The sequence below is a fragment of the Rhinoderma darwinii genome, chromosome 2, assembly GCF_050947455.1.
Source record: "Rhinoderma darwinii isolate aRhiDar2 chromosome 2, aRhiDar2.hap1, whole genome shotgun sequence".
Classification (NCBI taxonomy): domain Eukaryota; kingdom Metazoa; phylum Chordata; class Amphibia; order Anura; family Rhinodermatidae; genus Rhinoderma; species Rhinoderma darwinii.
In genome coordinates this window covers 216,918,570-216,936,930 of record NC_134688.1, presented here as the reverse complement: position 1 = coordinate 216,936,930, position 18,361 = coordinate 216,918,570, and the positions used below count along the sequence as shown (strand labels likewise).

General features: G+C 40.9%; 1 protein-coding gene across 1 annotated transcript in view; it reads right to left on the bottom strand.

Annotated features, from left to right (window-relative positions):
• Nucleotides 1-833: 833 nt before the first annotated feature.
• LOC142742747 (galectin-9B-like) overlaps nt 834-18,361 on the bottom strand; it is a 32,237-nt gene continuing 14,709 nt past the window's right edge. The window contains exons 3-10 of the mRNA XM_075852834.1: nt 18,138-18,339; nt 11,619-11,738; nt 11,153-11,197; nt 10,391-10,471; nt 7,376-7,417; nt 5,980-6,071; nt 1,321-1,486; nt 834-1,212 (exon numbers count right to left, since the gene is read on the bottom strand). Coding sequence (XP_075708949.1) covers nt 1,066-1,212; nt 1,321-1,486; nt 5,980-6,071; nt 7,376-7,417; nt 10,391-10,471; nt 11,153-11,197; nt 11,619-11,738; nt 18,138-18,339 — 895 coding nt within the window. The 3' untranslated portion in view covers nt 834-1,065. The remainder of the gene's footprint in view (nt 1,213-1,320; nt 1,487-5,979; nt 6,072-7,375; nt 7,418-10,390; nt 10,472-11,152; nt 11,198-11,618; nt 11,739-18,137; nt 18,340-18,361) is intronic.

Here is an 18,361-nt window from a genome sequence, read left to right as displayed (position 1 = left end):
GATTGTCGCATTTAAGGGGTTAATTGCCTTAATCAGTGGCGATGAGGCGCTAATCGGCAATACTGGAGTGTCAGCTGACCTCCCGGTTCCAGATGCACACTGTCGCTGACAGTGTGCAATCAGGAATGACAGCGACTTCCTGTCACTGACTGGAAGCCTATCAGGATCAGCAATAGGCTGGTCCTGATGGGCTTCCATCCATTGTTTAGCATGCTAACCATCGGCAAATACAGCTATTTCAGACCTGGGTCTGCCGATGTACTAGAAACCCCTAAAATGCGGCAATCACAGCAGAGGGGTTAATTGGCGAAATCAGCGGCAAAGGAACACTGGCCGGCAAGAGTGGAGTGTCAGCTGACCTCCCGGTTCCCAGTGCACTTTGTCGCCGACCGTGTGCACCAGGAACGACTCTAACTATACGTCCTCGTGCAGGAAGTAACCTCCCACGACGACTTATAGTTACTGGTTAGTGCGGGTAGGGGTTAACAGATGAAACCAAAAGTGAAAATTTGCCTTATTTAGTTACATAATAATTTTGCACACTAATATTTGCCCAATAATTATGCATATAGATATCCTAAGAAAGCCAAAACCTCACTTTACTTTCTTAAATATTCAGGTTCGAGGTTTAACTACAGTGCTGTCTGTCAATCCAAAAAGTTAATATTCAGTCAAATTAATCCTCAAAAATAAAACTTGCCTAATAATGGTGCACACATATTTGTGTAGGCCAATGAATCTCAGAGGACTACTATGATTGTCATTTGAGAATTCAGACTATATACTACTGAATAAGCCAATTTTAAATATAAAATAAGAAAAAAGGCAAACAATTTAACATTTGCAATTTAATTCAAAATTTTAGGTTCAAATTTATTTTATTTCCATGTTATAAAATATATTTACCTTTTAATTATGCATATCATATTTCATATAAAGCCATGATATACTGTAAATAATTAATTTTTCCATATTATGCAAAATGTGCTAAATAGATAGATGTAGCAAAGTGGTAACCACAGAGAACAGTTGTAATTGCGGGGAGCACAATAATCAAATTGTTGTCTAAATTTGAACGTGCTGCAGCACAACATCGCCTTCAACTTGCAGGGTGTCTATTTGCTGGAGATGTGGCACACGGTGATTGAAGTTGCACACGTGGTTCCCATTCACATTCACTCTAAAATGCTGGTGCTCACAAACTATTTCCATCTGTAAAAAAAAATAAAAAAATAAAAATATTGCATATATTGTAGATGAAATGATACTCAAATGCTACAGTGATCATTCCATTGCACAACCATTTCTGACTACACTTACCACAAAGCTCTGTCCAGGTGCAAAGCTCATTCCACAGCTGGGCATTTGCCGTTCCTCTTTTCCCCAACTGTTATTCAGAAAACTGTTTCGGACTATAGTGTGTTCATCAAATCTTGGATTGAAATGAAAGGCAATTCCTCCGGAGAATTTCAGGTTGACATGAAATCTGGCGAGAAGTTTTTAAAAAAGTACGTTAATACAATTATTCTCCATTCAAAGTAGATCTATAAACGGGTCAGAGCTGTTTTTTTTTTCCTGTAATAGAGCTTCAAATGCCCCGCTTCCCTTTACACAGCTAAAACTCTAGCTTCCTGCAGCCACCAATAGGGGAAGCTCAGGAGTTAAAGGATTCTGGATTATTGAATTCAATAAAAGCTGTAAAAATATATATGTCTATTGTAAATTCCCACAAGTAGTAGCTGCTAGAGTTAGAACCACAAATATACTATACATGCTCTGTACAAGTATACAGTACAAGCCCTGCAGACTGGCCTCCTGGAATGACGTTTCATCCCATGTGACCGATGCAGCCTGCGAGTGGCTGCAGTGGTCACATGGGATGAAAGGTCATCTCAGGAGGCCGGCCTGGACGAAGAAGCACGGAATTCTGGGTAATTATACTTTTTTCTGAGTTGCAGTTTTTCGGTGGAATTGCAGTTTAGGCCACAAAAAAAATAAAATAAAAATAAAAATAAATTGCAACATCTGCTATTTGTTGCAGGATTTACCTCCTCATTGAATTAAATGGAGAAAACTCGGAAAAAAAAACAAAAACAAAAAAAAAAAAACGCATAGACTACACAAATACAATGGACATGTACATACTGTAGGCAAGTTTTTCCACTTACCATTTACACAGCAAGTGGATGAGATTTGTTCAAATCTTATCAGCTCTGTTGCTACAGTATTATGCTGCGATTTTCCCCAACAAGATCCGTTGCGGAAAATTTGCAGTATTTACGCTACATGTGAACCAGACCTAAGATAGCTGTGACTACCAGCCTAGCTGCTGGGTTTGCTCAGTCCTTCCTGGTTTGTGATGCAGAGCCAATCCTATCTCTTTCTGCATCAAACCCTGGTTCTGGGCAGAATATTTAGCTCTGGCTTGGTCTCTGTTTTGCCTGGAATTTTCATGTGTATGCATGTATCTGTCCTAGCTCTGATTACTCCCTGAACCATACCTGCTTCATAATTCTTGGACTTGGTAAGCAGAGGGTTAAACTAGAGGAAAGACTGACTTGGACTTCCATCGTCTCTCCTTGTTACTAGACTGCTTATATGACGTCTCCCTTGGTCTGCCAGGGTTTTCTGTTCTAGTATAGCCTGCATGTGCACCTCTTGTCTAATTTCTTGCTCTGCAGCAGCAACCTGGGTCGCAAGCAGCCAAATCCAACCTGCCTTGCAGCAGGTAAAAACCTTGGGGGTGCCTTAGTCTCTGCCAACCAGAGTGGCGACAGATTCGAGGCTGCTTATTTATTTGTGCGCCTGATCCAGACAGTTTCCTGCATTAGGGAATCGTTCTTATACTAATTCCATAGGCATACGTTCTGGGGAATTGCTCAAGTAGCTATTCCTTGATAGTGAGGGACTTTACTGGCAACAGCAGAATACACCCCTGAACAAAGACGTTTAGGACCATTCTGATGTTGGGAAGGCGAGCCAGGGCCACACAGTGGTAAAAGTTCTGCCAGGCAGGAAGTATGTGCTATGCCTCGAAAAGGAGCATCTACAAGTCCTTCTCAATGAATTAGAATATCAAAAAGTTAATTTCAGTAATTCAATTCAAAAAGTAACTCATTTTATATAGATTTATTACAGAGTAATTTCCAGCATTTTTTTCTTTTAATGTTGAGTATGGCGAACAGTTAACGAAAACCCAAAATTTAGTGTCTCAGAAAATTAGATTATATAAGCCCAATTTCAAAAAGGATTTTTAATACCGAAATGTTGGCCTACTGAAAAGTATGTCCAGTATATGCCCTCAATACTTGGTCGGGGCTCCTTTTGCATGAATTACTGCATCAATGTGGCGTGGCATGGAGGAGATCAGACTGTGGCACTGCTGAGGTGTTATGGAAGCCCAGGTTGCTTTTATAGTGGCCTTCAGCTCGTCTGCATTGTTGCGTCTGGTGTCTCATCTTCCTCTTGACAATACCCTATAGATTCTCTATGGGGTTTAGGTCAGGCGAGTTTGCTGGCCAATCAAGCACGGTGATACTGTGGCTATTAAACCAGGTATTGGTACTTTTGGCAGTGTGGGCAGGTGCCAAGTCCTGCTGGAAAATGAAATCAGCATCTCCATAAAGCTTGTCAGCAGGGGGAAGCATGAAGTGCTCTAAAATTTCCTGGTAGATGGCTGTGTTGACTCTGGACTTAGAGGCTCTGTCACCACATTATAGGCGCTGTAATGTAGAGAACAGCAGTGGTTTATATTTTGAAAAACAATAATTTTTGAGCAATTTAAGACCAACTGGGCGTGTTTTTACTTCTCATTGTTCCAGCCCGGCTTCTTTCACTGCACAATCTCACTGTGCTGTGGATCATGCTGGGCTGGAACAATGAGAAGTATAGGACACTGATTAGTCACGGATTGGTCGGCCTCATACACTTCTTTACAACACCCACTTGGTCAAAAGTAAAAACAAGCCCAGTTGGGCATTAAGAAACTAAATCTAAAATGGCTCATAACTTGCTCAAAAATTATAGTTTTTCAAAATAAAAACCACTGCTGTCATCTACATTACAGCGCCGATCAGATAGGAGATAGGGCACTTATAATCTGGTGACAGAGCCTCTTTAATATAAAATACAGTGGACCAACACCAGCAGATGACACGGCTCCCCAAACCATCACTGACACTGGAAACTTCACACTGGACCGCAAGCAACTTGGATTGACGCCTCTCCACTCTTCCTCCAGACTCTGGGACCTTGATTTCCCAATGAAATGCAAAACTTACTTCATCTGAAAACAGGACTTTGGACCGCTGAGCAACAGTGTTGGTCCACTGCATTATATCATGTCCAGAGTCAATGCAGCCATCTACCAGGAAATTTCAGACCAAGTATTGAGTGCATATACTTTTCAGTAGGCCTACATTTTGGTATTAAAAGTAATTTTTGAAATTTGGCCTAGAAATTTTGGGTTTTCATTAACCATTAGCCATACTCATCAAGATTAAAATAAAAAAATAAAAGCTGGAAGTAGATCACTCTGTGTGTATATGAATCTATATAATAGAAGTTCTAAGAATCCTATGGGTAATACAATGTCATGGGATGCAAAAAGGTTATGAATATAGTCAAAAATTATGCAACCACTCATTAAAGCATTGCTTAAAGAGGCTCTGTCACCAGATTTTGCAACCCCTATCTGCTATTGCAGCAGATTGGCACTGCAATGTAGATTACAGTAACGTTTTTATTTTTAAAAACCGAGCATTTTTGGCCAAGTTATGACCATTTTTGTATTTATGCAAATGAGGCTTGCTAAAGTCCAACTGGGCGTGTTTAAAGTAAAAGTCCAACTGGGCGTGTATTATGTGCGTACATCGGGGCGTTTTTACTACATTTACTAGCTGGGCGTTCTGAAGGGAAGTATGATCCACTTCCCTACACAACGCCCAGCTTCTGGCAGAGCAGACACAGCGTGTTCTCAAGAGATCACACTGTGTCGTCACTCACTTCCGGCCCCAGATCCTGCATCGTGTCGGACGAGCGAGGACACATCGGCACCAGAGGCTACAGTTGATTCTGCAGCAGCATCGGCGTTTGCAGGTAAGTCGATGTAGCTACTTACCTGCAAACGCTGATGCTGCTGCAGAATCAACTGTAGCCTCTGGTGCCGACACGATGCAGGACGTGAGTGACGTCACAGCGTGATCTCTCGAGAACACGCTGTGTCTGCACTGCCAGAAGCTGGGTGTTAACGAACAGAAGTGGATGATGCTGATTCGTCAGCATCATACACTCCCATTCCTAACGCCCAGCTAGTAAAAGAAGTAAAAACACCCCGATTTACACAAATACACGCCCAGTTGTACTTTTGCAAGCCTCATTTGCATAAATACAAAAATGGTCATAACTTGCCCAAAAATGCTCGTTTTTTAAAAATAAAAACGTTACTGTAATCTACATTGCAATGCCTATCTGCTGCAATAGCAGATAGGGGTTGCAAAATCTGGTGACAGAGCCTCTTTAAAACAGTACTAATGGGTAGATCTAAGGAGAGACATTTAGCAACGATGATAATTTTATCTAGACCTACATACTTTGATTGCACATCTGACAATTAACTTTTGCTTGAATATCCTTCAAGAACATCCCGTCTTCCACATTTCAATGAGAATCTCCTATTACATAACCAATGTTAGCACAGTGGCTCAACGGTTAACACTTGGAGTGGTAGATTGCAATCTGACTAACAGCATCTTCATGGAGTCTGTACGTTCTCTCAGTGTTTGCGTGGGTTTCCTCTGAGTAATCCGGTTTTCTCCCAAACCCCAAAAACATACTGATCGGATTTCTAGTAAAATGACCATAGTGCATGTGCCATACTAAAATAGTTAGTGAGCCACATAGAGCACAGAGACGGATGTGAGTGATCAACTCTGTATAGCACTGATGAATAGGTTGGTGGTGTTTAAGCTAAATAAATACCTTTTAGGGTGGTGTGCACCAACAGCTCCTCTGATGACAATCACCTTGGAGGGAAACAAGCCTCCATAGATGTTAGATTTGTATGGGATTGTCTGCATGAACAACAAAGTAGGGTTAATTATTAGGTCCTATACCACATGGTAAACTCAGCTGTCCTCCATAGTCCATTATTGTATTATGCCACAACTTGTTTTTGATAAGTCATATTGAATGAACTGGCTAAGCCATAAAGAGTTGTAACAGGGATCTCGGGCAGTGAATACACAGAACACACGGCAGTCCCACCAGTGGGAGTGCTAGGTACCTCTTTTAAAGCAACAGAACATGGTTAGCTGCTCTAACTGGCTTAGATAGTATCTACCTGTGCCCTACTCTTTAACCCGAAATCCAGAACTGTAGCATGTACTCAACTCTGCAACATTGCTGTTGTTGAAGCCTGGATTGTCGGACTACCCTCTTGAACTATACAGAGAACCAGACTCTGCTACATCCCTGTTGCGGATCCCTTATTATGCAAGTCCTTCTCTCCCCTCAAAATAGTTTTGTTTTTTTACAGTTGGCTGTTCTCCTTAGCAAAAGTATCTCCAATCCAATCTACCAATCATTTGTAGTTACCATCCCGATAATGTTATGCATATAGTCAACCACTCTGCTAGCTAGGGGCACTGAAGTCTTGGGGCCAGCCAAGAACCTTCAACCCCAAATCGAAGAAGTCACGGGAAGGTGGGCACTATAGGTGAATTGTGCCCGGTTAGTACTTTCTCTAGGCATTGGAAGAAGAATAAGGTGGATGTGGCTCAATAATTAACCAATATATATTTTAAGCCTAAAATCTAGAATTCCAAGGTATGCCCACTTTTACACAAAAAAGTATTTGTCAGCGTTTTGAATCAGTATTTGAAAGCCAAAACACGGAAGAGGTGCAAATATAGTTCAATTATCATTTTTCTATTTATGTTCCCCTTCTTGTTTTGGCTTTCAAATTCGGATACCAAATACGGACCTAAGTACTAGTGCGAAAGAGGCCTATATCTTTAGGATAGGCCATCAAAGTCCTGGAGAACCCCTTGTTACATTTGTTGGAAGCATAAATGTGACTTTGTGGATTGGTACTAAAGAGAAAATTTTATTTCTACACGAAGTTCTAGTATTTGTTGTAACATTACCTGGGTTATGTCCTTTTTAGTAAAAATGTGTATTTCCCATGAAACAACGCTGGAGCATCGTTTCTTAGAACTGTACAATGTGCAATGTTCCTCTGTTATTCCATCTAAGAAAAGATGCTTCAGGATTATTATTTCATGGGGAGTACACATTTATTAAAGCGACACTTCAGGAGACGCGACACATTTATATACAGACACAGTGTACATTGTTCTCTACATTGTGTACTTACATAATTTGCTGGGGGACACATGCCAGGATTAAATGGAGCAGGCTGCAAAGGAAACACATCTGTAAATTTTCTGAAAGAAGTTAGAAAAAAAAAAAAAAAAACGACAAATCTAATTACTTATTTTATTGAAAGTAAGGCTACATTCAAACGAGCGTATAAGATTCACGCACGTGAAAACAGTGTGTAAATCTAGTCCTTGTGTGCTGCGTTATGCATCAGTGTGTTTGCGAGTGGCACGTGTTTCACGCACTTTCAAAACACATCAAAGTGCATCCGGCTTTCACGCACCCATTGACTTAAATGGGCACGTAGGCGCGTGAAGAAAAAAAATACAAAAAAAAATAAAAAAATGCACCAATATAGGACATGCAGTGAGTTTCACGCAACAGACACTCGCTGCGTGAAAACTCCTGCATGTGTGAATGGCTCCTTTGAAATCAATGGGTCAGTGTGCGGTGTGTGATTTTCATGCACAGCACAGACGAGTTTTACGCTGGTCTGAATGAGCCCTAATGTGTATTTATTTTATTTTACAAAATAAAATATATGGCCAAAAGTATGTGGAGGGCCTCCTAATTATTAGGTTCAGGTGTTTTAGCCACACCAATTGAAAACAGGTAAAGGAATCAAGCACACAGACATGCAATCTCCATAAACAAACATTGGTAGTAAACCAAAAAGACTAAAAAAAAAAGCAACGTATTATACTTTGGGGGGGGGCAACCTAGAGCTGAAGTGAATGGGACAAATACTCTGGTACTCGGAAGGGAGTGATCCAACAAACTGCTCAAACTATGCAGTTCTGATGTCTTATCGCAATGCTACTATAGACACCACCAGACTCAAAAGGTTTGCTCTCACATCACTGTAGCATCTGCATCTTGAATGCCTCAGGAGCAGAGAAGGTGAATCCCAGAGTTGGGCAGAAATGAGGCGTGTCGCATTTTATCATTATACATGCTTGTTTTATATTGGATACTTTGAGATTACAATAAAGCTGGATTTCCTTTATAAGTGGTTACAGTATCACACTACGTGCAGTCGTCTTTGCCTTATCTAGTATCCGTGAAAGGGAAGATACTTTGTCTTATCCTGGGGTGTCTTCAACTTGGAGAACTAGAGGAACCAATGGGCAGAGGAAGTGCAACACAGTAGTGTGACAGGAAACCTTTTAAGTCTACCCCGTGGTGTATTCAGTGGCATCTCGATAAGATAGCATCAGTTTTTTGTTTTTTTTTAAGAGCATTGAGCGGTGAGGTGCAATTGCATTGCATTTTATTTTTGTCTTTAACAGAATAATCCAGCACTCTATGCCTTTCCTATACCTGCTCTGAAGCTCAAAAACACAAAAGGGACCGTTGTTATCAAACATATTGTTTAGAGTACCAAACTGCCTCTAAAAGTGATATCTGCAGAAGAACGGTGCTTCATTAAATGGGTGTCCATGGTCGACAAGCTGCACACAAGCCTATGATTACCACGTGCAATGCCAAGCGTCGGCTGAAGTGGTATAAAGCATGCTGCCACTAGACTCTGGAGCATTGGTAACGTGATCTTGGGAGTGATGAATCACGTCTTACTATTTGGCAGTCTGTTGGAGGATAATGGTTTTTGTAGATGCCAGGCGAACGCTCCCTATAGTCCGGTTTAGCGGATAATGGGCTGGGGCTTTTTTTCCAGTGTTTGGGCTAGGCCACTTATTTCCAGTGAAGGGTAATATTAAGGCTAGACAATTGTATCCTGCCAACAGTTTGGGGGGGGGGGGGGGGAAGGCCTTTTCCTGTATAAACATGACTGTGCCCCTTTGCACAAAGGTGAATAAGACATTGTTTGGTGTGGAAGAACTAGTGTCCTCCATAAAGCCCTGACCTCAACCCCATCCAACACCTTGGGTTGAATTGGAATGCCTATTGCATATCGGTGTTTTGTTTGACATGGGACAACGAATAAATGTATTTGTAAAGGATATCACCTTCATTGGAGTGCTGACCCCTTCTTTGACCTTGGTTCATAAGTTTTGGCGGCTAGGAGGTTCGTTCATTTGGGCTAGATTCACACAGGACGGAAATTCTGCATATTTTCCGCAGGGTTTCACACGCACTGTTTTCAGATGTAATTTGGGCGTTTTTACGTCTCGAATTACGCCTGAAAAAAACGGCTCCATTACGCCTACAAACATCTGCCCATTGCTTTCAACGGGTTTTACGATGTTCTGTTCCTACGAGGTGTAATTTTACGAGTCACTGTCAAAAGATGCCCGCGTCAAAGAAGTGCAGGTTACTTCTTGGGATGTTTTGAGCAGTTTCATTGACTACATTGAAAAACAGCTCCAATAACGTCCGTAAAATACGACGCGAAAAACGAGAGTTGCTACAAAAACGTCTGAAAATCAGGAGCTGTTTACGCCTGAACACAGCTCCGTATTTTCAGACGTATTTTGCTAAGCCGTGTGAACATACCCTTATGTGCGTATTTTTCTAGGAATTTTACCCTTTTTACAGTCCGCAGTGAACATCCAAAACAGAATGAGCATGCTGCAGATTTTAAAATCTGCAAGTTCAAATCTCCATGTGGGTGGGAGTATAGTCTGCTGTGAATTTGCTACACAGAAAATTTGCAGCATGTTCATTCCATGTAAATTTAGCTTTAAACCGCAAGTCAATCATTGGGGAGAGTGCTGCCTCGATCACTTTTGGATCCAAATTCAGTGCCCTCCCAACAACTCTTCAGTTTTTCCCAGAACAGCAACCCACCCTATTTAATTTGGGGCTGTGCGGTAATTCCCTGGTAGGTTAAAAACAAAAAATAAAAATTAAATTCTCAGGATTTGCAGGGCTCAAGACTGTCTGATCCTATGCCGTCACTTTCTGCAATGGGGAAAACCTTTTCAATTACTTCCAGTTATTGATCTTTAGAGAATATATGACATACATACCACACTATATAAGAAAAAGACAAAGATCGTTATTGGTATTATTATTCAGAGGAAAAAATGGTCTTCTACTCAAAGCTTACATTGCATCCAGCACTGGGAGGAAACTGCTGCGGTGGGAACCCTGGTTGTGGTGGGAACCCTGGCTGTGGTGGATATGCTGGCTAAAAGGATCAGAAGATGAAAGTAAATATCATGGCTGAATTTAAATGAAATTTCTCCAAGGTCAAACCGTTAACAAGATCTGATCAATTATTCTATAGATACAGTACCCAAGTTATTGCACAGTCACTGAGCAACATGATGAACATTGATGTGGTGATTCACATTCTAAGACAGTACGTGGGGGCAGATATGGAATTATTCATGCGTGTATGGATGGGTTGTATCTCCAGAATGAGAAAGAATACAGATCATCATTTTTATTCTTCACGAATTGGGGCATTAACAACAAGTAAAGCACGTAAGCCTAGACTATAGTGAACATCATTATGCCATGCATGATCTGATTTTTCTTGGCAGTGGAGGGGGGGGGGGGGGGGAAGGGGAGGGGATAGCCATTGTCTGGACAGACTATTATAAATATGGCAGCCATTGTGCACTATAAGACACCACACTTCTCAAACACAGATCTATATGTGAACAGCCAATCAAATAGAAGAAAGGAAGGATCAGTGTTCCATTTCAGGACAGTCAAGAATCCAGAATGAACTCATGAAAACCTGGACACCTGTTAAATATGAGGTTGGATATCCAGGATGACACGTGGCCACACAGGATACAGACATTTTGTGGAAAGAATAGTAAACTATTTTAAGCTGTATCGGCTTAATGGTAAACCTTACATTTTGCATTTGTCCACCTGGAAAAGCAGGATTGAGAAATCCACTCTAGAAAAGAAACAAACAGACTATAAAGTATAGTTTCAATTTATTATTCATAAAAAAAAAAAAAATACTAAGCACACAATTTTGGCTACATTTTGTCAGAGGTTATAATGTAGTGTTAATGGGTTTTTTAGGATCCCATTCATACAATGCCACTGAAATTAACATTTTTTAGGGCATGCTTAGTTTGTTTTTTTACTGCAGCATACCACATTCTTAATGAATTCCCAAAAATTTTTTTCAATGGAGCAAAATGAAGACCTAATAACCCCCGACACTCAAGTGAATACAGAGTGCCGTCTTCTCAATACATCTGAACTTACCCTAAAGGAAAAATTCTGACGAATGAGAGAAAAAAAAAATAAAAAAAAAAAAAAAGTATACAAAATGAGAATTTAAAAAACAGCTGTACAATATTACTTACCCCTTGTGCTTGTATCTCAACACTTATTAGACTAACACAGCCCTTTACTGCTAAAGTGTTGACTCGGTGCAGAGGAATTCTGTGGTGATACTCCAAAAAGTGATGTCTATTCACAGAAACCTGGAAGAGAAGACATTTTACATTCAAGTAATTCTCACTTGGAAAATGAAGGCTGGGTTCACATGGAGTTTTTTTGCAGGAGGAAATTCTGCCTCAAAATTCCAAACGGAATTTTGAGGCAGATTTTTCGTTGTGTTTTTGCCCGCGGCCATAAAACGTCGCGAAATATGCTTTCTGCATTTGAGGTCAATGGGAGGTCAGAGGTGTAAATGTCCGAAGATAGGGCATGTCCCTTATTCCTGCTCACGGGGAAAAAAAAACGCCTCTGCCACTCATTGAAAATCAATGGGAAGCATTTTCGGACATGTTTTGCAACACAGTTTCCACGTCAAAAAAACTCAGTGAACTGCGTGGCCCTAAGTGAGAACTGAAAAGTTGCCCATACACTTTAGATGGCTGTTTAGCTAAATAGCCATCTCCCCAAACACATGCGAAACAGACACCGCTGGAGGAGTTTATTTTCAATGGAAACAAACTGGTCATGTTAGGGTATGTTCACACACAAACGTCTGAAAATACAGAGCTATTTTCAAGGGAAAACAGCTCCTGATTTTCAGACTTTTTTTAAGCCACTCGCGATTTTCAATATAGTCTATGAAAAACAGCTCCAAAAACTATCCCAAGAAGTGACATGCACTTTTTTCGCTGCCGTTTTTTTTATAACAGCCGCGTAAAAATGGCCCGTCGGAACAGAACGCAGTTTTTCCTATTGAAATCAATGGGCAGATGTTTGGAGGCGTTCTGCTTCCAATTTTTCGTCCATTTACGGCCCGACAAAAAGGCTTGAAAATAGGCAGTGTGAACATACCCTTAAAATCAAAAACACAACCATTTATTTTGGGAAAACTGTTCCTGCTACCCCTCTAATAGGCTCTGATCCCGATTTTTGCCACAGAATAGAAAGACCTCACACAGATGCAAATACAGTATGTAAGCAGCATTATAAAAATGTTAAATCCTTCTCTGCTACAACTGTAAACTATATCCAGTCACAGTTTTGGAGCTCATGCACACAAGATAACCTGTCAGGCTGGGTTCACAAGACCCATTTTCAGACGTAAACGAGGCGTATTATGCCTCGTTTTACGTCTGAAAATAGGGCTACAATACGTCGGCAAACATCTGCCAATTCATTTGAATGGGTTTGCCGACGTACTGTGCAGACAACCTGTCATTTACGCGTCGTCGTTTGACAGCAGTTACAGCCTAGTGTGTGAATTTCCACGTTGTGTTTTTTTTTCAAATATAAAATAGGTTTGAAATTCTGTGCTGATTAATTTTTAAATAGACCTGCCTAGTAGTCAGAGCTTGGTTTTCCTGGTACAGAGTTCCAAAGTCCCTACAGAGACAGATTTTAAAGAAAACACCTTTAGATAAAAAGCGTAACAAAAATAAAAAAAAGTTTAAGGGCACTAAGTTCCAATCAAATTTGGGTGTACACCTTCAAGGATCCCGATTCCAACAGTAAAGGTATGTGCACACGACAACGCCAAATACGTCTGAAATTATGGGGCTGTTTTCAGGAGAAAACAGCTCCTGAATTTCAGACGTTTTTACAAGTGCACGCGTTTTTCACAGACGTAATTGGAGCTGGTTTTCATTGGAGTCAATAAAAAAACCGGCTCCAATTACATCCCAAGAAGTGTCCTGCACTTTTGACGCGGCCGTAATTTTACGCACACCGTCTTTTGACAGCGACGCGTAAAATGACAGCTCGGCTGCACAGAACGTCGTAAGACCCATTGCAAGCAATGGGCAGATGTTTGCCGACGTATTGGAGCCGTCTTTTCAGGCGTAATTCGAGGCGTAAAACGCCTCCATTACATCTGAAAAGAGGTCGTGTGCACATACCCTCAGGCCCCAATGCCCACAACCGTGCCCATATTAACAGTCCCTGTGCCCGTATTAACAGTGATTATGGGCACGGCCGACCAGAACAGTCGTCCACTTTTCTGGGCTGGGCTCCCATTATAAAATTACGGGAGCACAGTCCGTAAAAGAAAAAGTTTAAAAAACTTAGGCCATGTCCTATTTCTTATCAAAGGTTTCTACGGCATGGACACCGCGCCATAAATATATGGGTAGAGGTCAGTCGGGTATATGAAATGAGTGGGTCCGTAATTACGGATTCTACGGTTGTGTGAATGGGGCCTAAGGCCTTGTTCACACAGTGCAGATTTGCTGAAGATTTTGCCTGCATTTTTTTAAGCCAAAACTGGATCCAGGAGAGTAGATTTATAAAGCCTTCCCTTATACATTTCTTCTGTTCCGGTCCGGTCTTAAAAAAAAAAAACAAAAAAAAAAACATTCAAATTATGAACTGTGTGAACGATGGCTTAGGGTGCAGTCACACGTGGCAGAGGTTGTTGCAAAATTTTTCTGCGACTGAAAATCAGTTCCATTCATCTGACTGGATCTTGCAGAAATATCTGCACCTGCTGCAGAAACAGCCCCGTTCAGGAATGAACGGAACAGATTTTCAGTCGCAGAAAATTCCTGCAACGGAAGCTGCTGCGTGTGAATCTACCCTTATAGCAAAACAGAGGTATGAGACAGTGCCCCAAGATGTAAAGATAAAAGTTGTTCATTCACCAATTTCAGTCATTACACGCTGCGGCTTGAGGGAGGTTAGGAGCCAACTGAATACAGTTATAGAATTACCTCAATGATAACAGTATGCAGTAAACTCCCTCTAGTGTCAAATTCTGGAAGCCAGCAAGTTAGCTTTTAACCCCTTAGTGACCACCAATACGCCTTTTCACGGCAGTCACTAAGGGGCCTTAGGCTAGGCCGCCGCCTTTTCACGGTGGCCAGTTGAAGTCCTGCATGGGTGTCTCGTGCAGGCTGGAGCTGGGTCTCAGCTGTCTGATGGCAGCCGGGCTCCTGCTCCACTGGCCACGATCAAAGTTTACTTTGATCGCGGGTGTTTAACCCGTTAAATGCCACAGTCAATACCGACCACGGCATTTAAATCATTTTCAGAGGGAGGGAGCTCTCTCTCTCACCCATCGGCGGCCCGCAAATGCAATCGCCGGTCTCCGATGGGGTGTCACGGCAGCCGGGGGCCTGATAAAGGCCCCCAGGTCTGCCCTGGGCATATGCCTACTAGGACACGCCAGAGGAACGTCCTAATAGATTGCGGGTCAGGTTTACACTAACAGGCAATGATGCTTTGGTATAGTGATTGGCTAAAGATCGCATAGTAAAGTCCCCTAGTGGGTCTAATAAAATAAGTAATGTGAAATAAAGATTAAGAAAAATGACAGTTAAAATAAAAACAAATAAAAACATTTTTTTTCTCCATAAAAAGTGGTTTTATTTAGTAAAAGTGTAAAAAAAAAATAAAAAAAAATAAAACTACACATTCGGTATCGCCGCAACTGTAATGACCCAAACAATAAAGTTAACATGTAATTTAACCCACAAGGTGAACACCGTAAAAAAAAAAAACAAAAAAAACAAAATTGCTATTTTTTTTTCCGTTACCCCCCCCCCAAAAAAAGTCATAATAAAAGTTAAACAAGTCCCACGTACCCCAAAATAGTACCAATCAAAACTACATCTTGTCCCGCAAAATACATGCCCTCATATAACTACATTGGCGGAAAAGTAAAAAAATTACAGCTCTTGGAAAGAGACGATAAAATAAATAATCTTACTTCAAAAGGGTTTTTATTGTGCAAAAGCAGTAAAACATAAAAAACCTCTACATATGTGGTATCGTCATAATCGTACGACCCATAGAATAAAAGGTAACGTGTTATTTACACCGCACAGTGAACGGTGTCAATTTAAAAACGCATAGAACAATGGCGGAATTTCAGGTTTTTTCTCTATTCTCCCCAAAAAAATGTTAATCGAAAAATGATATCTATCCCAAAACGGTGCCATTAAAAAGTACAACTAATCCCGCAAAAAACAAGTCCTCATACAGCTATGTCGACAGAAGAAAAAAAAAAAAAAAAAAAAAGTTATAGCTCTTTAAATGGGACTATAGAAAAACAAAAAAAATTGCTTGGTCATTAGGGCCTAAAATAGGCTGGTCACTAAGGGGTTAAATCTGTCTATGCAGGGGATTTGGAGCTCTATCAGAAAAACAGATCTCAACTGCTATAAAGATATATAAAGAAATAAAACCGCACAGAAGTTTTTACCTAAACACGACATAATAGAAGGTGGAGATACACTTTAAAGTCAGTTATTTACAAAAAGCTTTAACCCTAAGAGTACGTGCACACACAAACTCAAAAAAGTCTGAAAATACAGAGCTGTTTTCAAGGGAAAACAGCTCCTGATTTTTCAGACGTTCTTTAAGCCATTCGCGTTTTTTTACAGACGATTTTGGGGCAGTTTTTCTACAGCGTCTATGGAAAAACAACTCCAAAAACAGCTGAAGCAGTGACATGCGCTTTTTACATACCGTTTTCTTAAAAACGGCCACGTAAAAAATGCCCCGTCTGAACAGAACGCCGTTTTCCCATTGAAATCAATGGGCAGATGTTGAGGCGTTCTGCTTCCGATTTTTAGGCTGTTTTTCAAGCCGTTTACGGCCCGAAAATAAGGCGTGTGAACATACCCTAACTGATATACATCAGTATGCAACAGAAATGCTTTAACCCCTTAGTGACCACTAATACGCCTTTTTACGTCGGTCACTAATGGGCTTTAGGCTAGGCTGACGCCTTTTCACGTCAGCCTAGTCTAAGTCCTGCACGGGTCTCCCGTGCAGGCAGGAGCCGGGGCTCTGCTGTCGGAGCAGGAGCTCAGCTGTCATCAAACGCCCGCGATCGAAGTTTACTTAGATCGCGGCTGTTTAACCCGTTAAATGCCGCCGTCAATAGCGACCGCGGCATTTAACTTTGTTAACAGAGGGAGTGAGCTCCCTCTGTCACCCATCGGCGGCCCGCGAATGAAATCGCGGGTCTCCGATGGGGTGTCATGGCAGCCGGGGGCTTGATAAAAGCCCCCAGGTCTGCCCTGGACATATTCCTGTTAGGACGCGCCGGAGGCACGTCCTAACAGATTGCCTGTCAGATTTACACTGACAGGCAATAATGCTCTGGTATACGAAGTATACCAAAGCATTATAGCAGCGATCGGAACATCGCACAGTAAAGTCCCCTAGTGGGACTAATAAAATAAGTCAAAGTGAAATAAAGATTATTAATAAAAAGTACAGTAAAAAAAAAAATAAAACCATTTTTTTCCATAAAAAGTGGTTTTATTTAGTAAAAGTGGAAAAAAAAAAAAAAAAAAAAAAAAAAAAAAAAGTACACATATGTGGTATCGCCGCGACCGTAATGACTCCATTAATAAAGTTAATATGTAATTTAAACCGCAAAGTGAACACCGTAAAAAAAAAAAAAAAAAACGCAAAAAAAAGTGGCGAAATTGCAATTTTTTTCCATTGCCCCCCAAAAAAGTCATAATAAACAAGCCCAAAAAATCACTACATTGATGGAAAAATAAAAAAAATTACGGCTCTTGGAAAGCGATTATGCAAAAGCAAATAATTTTAGTTCAAAAGTGTTTTTATTGTGCAAAAGTCGTAAAACATAAAAAAACCTCTACATATGTGGTATCGCCGTAATCGTACCGACCCAAAGAATAAAGGTAACATGTTATTTACGTCGCATAGTGAACGGCGTCAATTTAAAAACGCATAGAACAATGGCGGAATTTCAGGTTTTTTTTATAATCCCCCCCAAAAAGGTTAATATAAAAATTATATGTACCCAAAAATGGTGCCATTAAAAAGCACAACTAATCCCGCAAAAAAACAAGTCCTCATACAGCTATGTAGATGAAAAAATAAAAACGTTATAGCTCTTTGAATGAGACTATAGAAAAACGAATAAAATAGCTTGGTCATTAGGGCCTAAAATGGGCTGGTCCCTAAGGGGTTAATGATCATTTTATATATTTTTTCCTCAAAAACAGAGTCAAGCTTAACATCTTATGACCCATCACTTTAGCAAATAATTAAAACATGCGGATGGCTAACAATAGAACAAATTCACACATCATATTTCAGCAGTGATATTCTAGGCTAAGGCCTGATGCACACAACCGTAGCCATGTGCACGCCCGTGATTTTCGGGTCGGCCGGCAGCGGACTGTCAGCCACAAGCAAATCGCGGGCAATGCACATGGCCATTATTTTCAATGAGCCCGGACCGCAGAAGACATGTCCGTTCTTTCTGCGGTGCGGGCTCCCGGGCCATGCACAGACTAAAAACTACTGTCTTGTGCATGGCCCCATATGAATGAATGGGGCTGCAATTCTCCCTTCGATTTTCGGGGGAATTGTGGCCACAAAAGCACATTTGTGTGCATGGGGCCTAACGCTTTCAAGAAAAATAAAATAAGCCACAGTTTTGCTTTTTTATGCAAACCTACTTTATATTCATGGTTTGTAACTAGGATCCGGATTTCAAAAGGTTGTCCCTTATGAAATGGCAATTCGCGCTTGTGCTCTTCCTTCCCCCAATTTTTTCGTTCCATGGTGTTGCAAACAACAAGTCCGCCATCAAGACGTGGATTGAAATGGAAGGCAATATCATCATTTTCAGCTTGACCACACTGGAAATTCACAGCAAACCTAAAAGGAAAATATATGCTCA